The sequence below is a fragment of the Atractosteus spatula genome (genome assembly GCF_055471065.1).
Source record: "Atractosteus spatula isolate fAtrSpa1 chromosome 10 unlocalized genomic scaffold, fAtrSpa1.hap1 SUPER_10_unloc_3, whole genome shotgun sequence".
Classification (NCBI taxonomy): Eukaryota; Metazoa; Chordata; class Actinopteri; order Semionotiformes; family Lepisosteidae; genus Atractosteus; species Atractosteus spatula.
Window position 1 is genome coordinate 1,118,790 of NW_028296623.1, and position 6,000 is coordinate 1,124,789.

General features: G+C 43.5%; 1 protein-coding gene across 1 annotated transcript; it reads left to right on the forward strand.

Moving 5' to 3' along the window:
• Positions 1-1,598: 1,598 nt before the first annotated feature.
• LOC148812397 (uncharacterized) lies at positions 1,599-5,263 on the forward strand. Its single transcript, XM_088908619.1, has 6 exons — positions 1,599-1,638; positions 2,764-3,126; positions 3,688-3,705; positions 3,822-3,932; positions 4,739-4,800; positions 5,144-5,263. Exons 1-6 carry the CDS (start codon positions 1,599-1,601, stop codon positions 5,261-5,263), a joined length of 714 nt encoding a protein of 237 aa, XP_088764745.1.
• The last annotated feature ends 737 nt before the right edge of the window (positions 5,264-6,000 follow it).

Consider the following 6,000-nt stretch of genomic DNA (forward strand, 5'->3'; position numbering starts at 1 on the left):
CACTAACCGGGAGAAACGCTCGACAGGTTAACCCAACACTGAGGCAAACTGTGCTTAAACACATTGAGAGGAGAGGGTGTGTCGGAAAATAAGCGAACCGATAGGTTAGCTGATTTAGCGTGGTCTATGCCTCCTTCTAAGGCTTGACCGGGACGCCGGGGTGGTAACAATAGACACCTTACAAACAAGAGCAAGAAGCACCCCTTTTTACTAAGGTAACGTATTTTAACATTAAAAATAAAACAAGAAATGTTACCCTGCTAACATGGAGTAAAACAGCTCCAGCAGTCTACCTGTCTGCGAGAAAATCGGGCTTGTCTTCCGTCCTGTGGTTGCATGGGATCAAACTGAAACCAACGTGTTTGTAGCAGCAGGCGTAGGCTGCAAAGGAAGAGGAAAAAAAGAAAAATTGCTCACACTTATATAGCGCCTTGCTGGATCCTCCACTCCGAGCTCTTTCCAGGTCATGGGGACTCCCCTCCAGCCCCACCCGTGTGCAGCCCCACCTGGATGATGCGACGGCAGCCAAAGTGCGCCAGTCCGCCCATGTGTTTGGCTGCGGGAGCCTTCTTCAGGCGTGAGGGAGGGGACAGTCAGCTGATAAGGCGCCCGGAGAACCCTCCGCAGCCGAATCGTCGAGTTTCTTTTCTGCTCTTATCAGCACCGGAATAAACCTTCGCGTGTTCCCAAGTTCGCCTAAACCAAGGGCCGGTCCTGCGTTCCCTGTTCTTTTTATTGCACACGAGAGAGAGAAAGTGTCAATAATTAATAAATGAAGTACACCTAATTCACTCACAGGAAAAGATCACAATTTCAGACAATTTCTGAGAGCGCCGTGTCCAGAGAGCGGCAGGGCGCGTCTGAAACTGCTGCTAATAAAGAAAAGGAGAAACTAAGGAGACAGGCCAGGTATACGCATATAAAATATTCTGCCTCGTGTCTAATAAGGTTCCTAATTAAAAAACAGCTCTCTCTATAGCTCTGTTTATAGATTACATCACTCACCATTTGATAATAAAAAAAAACTCTGTTGAAGTCACTTCTGTTATTAACGACAAGATTCCACGACAACCATCGAGATCTACTGTCAACTCCAGACATGACTGCTCTCGGTTTGAAACCACCCTGATTCCCTGACAGTCCGGGGAGAAAGTTTAAATGAGCAATTGATCCGTCTGATTTCCTACAACCCTCAGATCTTCTGATTATTTATCACAGAGCTCTGCTCTCTCTGTCTTCCTGTCCCGCACCGGCCATGAATGGTGCAGCCATTAACACGACACCCAGTAACGCGTGCAAAGGCTTTTTCATCTAAACCACACGGAATTCACGTAAAACGATTAAAACGAACAATTCATTTACAAATGTGCATTCCTGTGACCCGAGTGTGCAGCGGTTCTGGTCTCAGGGGATGAGGAGATACAAAGACAGACACCTTCTGTCTGCATTTCTTAAAGATATTTTTTGTGAATTTTTTTGGACTGGCGTACATCGGTTTACACGTCATTGGAAACGAATATCTGGGCCCAATGAGAGCGCGGTGTGCACAGAGTGAGGCGCAGGTTAAGAGACCCGCTCTATCTCTTTCACCAGACGGAATGGACACTGTGCGGACGACATATAATCTGCTCTTCCTCTGTGAGTAGATATATTTGTATATATGTTTGTTTCGTTAATATGCTTCTGTCAACAAAGCAGTGAATTAAAATTGTTTTATACATTCAAACATTATATTGGGCGGCATGAGAGTTTCTGGGGTCAGTGCTTCTCCAGTGCTCTGTCTTCTGCAGGGCTGTACTTGTATATAAAGATGATGTATAACATGTTTACAATATGTATTACCCGTATATGTACAGGTGTATACAACGTATATAAAGACTGTGTATAAAGTATATCGTTGTGAGTTGTATATAAAAACAGTATGTAAAATATACAGCTATTAGATGTATATAAAGACAGTATATAGGTATGTAGCTCTTGGTTGGATATAAAGACAGTATATATGTATGTAGCTGTTGGTTGGATGTAAAGACAGTACAGTATATAGGTATAGCTCTTGGTTGGAGATAAAGACAGTATAAAGGTATGTAGCTGTTGGTTGGATACAGTGTACCAAGCTGAGTTACACGGTTGATCTCTGAAAGAAACAGCCAGCTCTCTTCCGGAGGGAAGTAACTCGCTATCAAGCAATTAAATAGTGTGAAGGCACGAGGGGGTTTGTTCAGTTGAGATGAGCTGCCACAGAAAAAAAAAGTCTAAAATAATTTACAGTTAGCTTCACAAAACTGCATGCAAAGTTTGGATTATCACACTGAAGTCGAACTTTATTCGACGTCAATAAAAATGGTACAACAGGTGATGTACGTTTTTGGTTATCTTGAAATTATCCGAAACTGCCGAAAAGAGTTTGAGATTTTATTATATTTTTATATTATTATACTTTTTATTATATTGTTCCAGAATTTCCAAACATGGTCAATTTTCACAAATTTCAGGGGAAAAAATCAATATTAAACAGTAGCATGAAAGTTGTTTCCCTCTAGAGGTATTTAACTCTTGGATCAGTCGTGAACTGGTGACACGGTACTTAATAATACCAGAAAGATGGAATAAACCCCAAAATGATGGTCATATGTAACTGTTCTGTTCATTATGTTTAATAAGAATGATCTGAATCAAAACTACTGTATTGTTCAGATCGCAGAGATAGATCTTGTATCCTGATGAGTTTCTGAAAGGACTGACGCGAGTTTCATGTCTCAGATGTCTTCCTGGCAGGGGAACTGTTCGCTGGCTCGGCCGCGATGGTGGAGCTGCGGGTCCGAGCCGGAGACACGGTCACCCTGCCCTGCGGCATCAGGCACCAGAAGGAGACGCTGTGGGTGATACAGCGCCCCCTGGAGGTGCCGCTCATCGCCGCCATCGCCCGAATTAGCAACTCTGAAATCACCAAGGATGTGGAAGAGGAGTACCGGTCTCGCCTCTCCCTCGTCCTCGAACCCTCAACCCTCTCCGTCAGCCTGACGCTCGCCAACCTGACAGAGTCCGACCGGGCGCTGTACTACTGCGCCGACAGAGTCTACGGGCGGCTGCGCTTCGGAAACGGGACGGAGCTCGTCTTCCCCGGTGAGCCCCAACCACCGCCCGACACCCCGATAACCCCTCACGCACGCTAACACGCGTCTGCAGTTCCAGTCTGTGCACATATTCCCCTGCACAGCACAGACACCCTGGGGTCCCATTCATTCACTATTCAACACTACAGTCTTGTTCGGTACCTGTTTCGTTTTTGACATGTTTATACCCGACACCGGCTGCTTTCCATTTTCACACCTGCTTAGTGTGAAATCGTTTCCCTTTACCTGATTTTACTGTGCTTTATTACAGCTTAGTTAGAGTCATTTAGGCACCCAGAGAAACCGATAATCAATACCAATATCATGGAAAATGAACAGTGTCCTGTCCATATTTCAGAAAGGCTGTCCAGCGGCAGTGAAGATGTTGTGAATTAGCCTCTCACCTGCTCTTTGTCTTGTAGAAAACTCCTCCTTGGAAGAACCTGACCGGACAGTGGTCAGTCCCAGTAAGTGATTCTTCATGTCTGAGCTGTTACTTCAGAAAGGCTGTCCAGCGGCAGTGTAGAAATTGTGAAGTAGCCTCTCACCTGCTCTATCTGTGGTCTTGTAGAGGAATCAGACCGGACACGTCTGAGCTGTTACTTCAGAAAGGCTGTCCAGCAGCAGTGAAGATGTTGTGAATTAGCCTCTCACTTGCTCTGTGTCCTTTAGAAAACTCCTCCTTGGAGGAACCTGACTGGACAGTGGTCAGTCCCTGTCCCTGCCTGATGTGCTGGACTCTTCTGCCCTCTGTGAGTGTGGTCTGTGCCATCGTGTCCTCTGTCTGTGTTTTCTCCTGCTTTTCCCTTAGAAGAGGTAAGAGTGTTCACACTGCTGTGTTTTATTATGAAAAGTGAAATACAATTTGCGCAAAAGCTGCTGTTAGTTAGGAAAACATCAACAGACACGCAAAAGCGTGAAAGCTAAATCATTGAGATACTGTAGCATTTACATTTGCTATGGTTTCATGAAGGTTTCAGCGATATGAATGTTGTATCTGGACTTACTTTAACATGACGATAAAACACGAGAAAACACTTTAAAAACAAAAGCGACAATTGAGTACTAAGTATTTGGGCTGACATTTTCATGGGCTGAAACTGGGATTTCGTATTTGTGATGCTAAAGATTACATCGTAATATTATATTACAACCAGGAGAGCGAAAAGATAAAAATAACGATGAAACTGATCCAAAGCCTTATCCTTATATAACAGCTTGCTGGAATTGAACTTTTTCACACTGGTTTTCTGTCAATCCCTGATATGAAAAGTCACTGTGTATAACAATGATTATTTTACCAGTTGCATCAAAGCAGGAAGACGTATTTTAAATTCGACATACAGTCAGCACCGGCCGGTTACATTTTCTTCTCTTTCTCTGTTACCTGACAGATTAACAAAAACATCTTTCACGGTGCTGCTCAGATGTGTAGAACATTGATTTCCTTTTATTTTCTGGTCACCTTTTGTCTGAGACAAAAAGTTCTTTTAACTCTGGTTCTCCATACAGTAGGTTCTCAGTGTACTAAGTAATGTATTGTGATAAATGTATTACAGTCACTGTTGGTCATTTTTGGGGGTCACAGCGGAGTATAACTGTGTTTCCTCTTTAAAAACCAGGCAGTAAAAGTTCTGAGAGTCGCCCCCAGACTGGAGGACACAGCAAGAGACAGGACAGTCAGGTACCGATCAGATTTTTCTTTCTGATACAACACTGTGTCTCATCACCAGGAGTGTTGCTTCTGTCTGTGATATAACACATTCTCAGATCATATCTCGTTTCAACAACAACAATACAAACCATAAATGAAGGTGTGATCCAGCTGTTATTAGTGATTATGGTATTTGTTGGCATTTTTGTGGGCAGCTAAGTGTTTTTTCTGGATTTTTTATTTCGATCCTGACGAAAGTTGGCCATTCTTACCACAGTGTGTCAGGTGGGTCACAGACGAAATTAGCAGAGTGTGTGTGTGTGTTCAGACTCGTCCTCACCAGCAGCTGTGCTGTGTGTCTGTGTGTTTGCAGGAGGAGGCAGGAGAGACCACTATAGAGATCAGCAGCCAAAACACAAAGCACATGAAGAGAGGTGGCCACAACACACAGTCTACTGTGTATGCTGAGATCAAGCATGGGAGACGCGTGTGAAAGTAAAGTACAGAAGTACACTCACAGAGTGCTTAGCTGAGCTGAAAAAACATAAGCAGGTTGAGTACTGGGAATCAAAATGGATAAATGTATAACTCATAAAAAATGTATTTTATCAAGTCTTCCAGTGGAGAACTAGTTAAACTGGATTGAATTGTCCTCTTACACAATAATCCTGTGAAACTGTGATTTCTGTTAGATTTATACATTTCCTGTCTCCAGTTGTTTTTTTCCACTGCTTTAATATGGATTAAGGGGACCATCCAGACAACTTCCTCTGAAATGAAATTTAGGAATCTTTTGTTGAACACTGGAGGGAGGGATCCAAATTTCTAAAAATTAAAATTTATTCTTAGATTAAGTATCTCTTTATTTCACATGAAAAATCTATATGCTTGGCAGCAATATTGTAAAGTCCTTGGAATTTAAATATATAGCTACAATCATAACATAGATAATGCAAGATATCCATCCATCTCTATTATCTAACCTCTTTATCCAGTACAGGGTCACACGGGAGCTGGAGTCTGTCCCAGCAAGCAACAGGCACAAGGCAGGGTTCACGCTGGGCAGGACACAAGTCCATCACAGGACACACACACACCCTGGACAGGACACCAGTCCATCACAGGACACACACACACTCACACACCCTGGACAGGACACCAGTCCATCACAGGACACACACAGACACTCACACACCCTGGACAGGACACCAGTCCATCACAAGACACACA

Coding starts and splice junctions, on each gene's coding strand:
- LOC148812397 (XM_088908619.1), top strand. CDS start 1,599: ATGGACACTGTGCGGACGACATATAATCTGCTCTTCCTCT. Junction 3,933..4,738: donor CTGCTTTTCCCTTAGAAGAG/GTAAGAGTGTTC, acceptor TTTAAAAACCAG/GCAGTAAAAGTTCTGAGAGT. Junction 4,801..5,143: donor GCAAGAGACAGGACAGTCAG/GTACCGATCAGA, acceptor GTGTGTTTGCAG/GAGGAGGCAGGAGAGACCAC.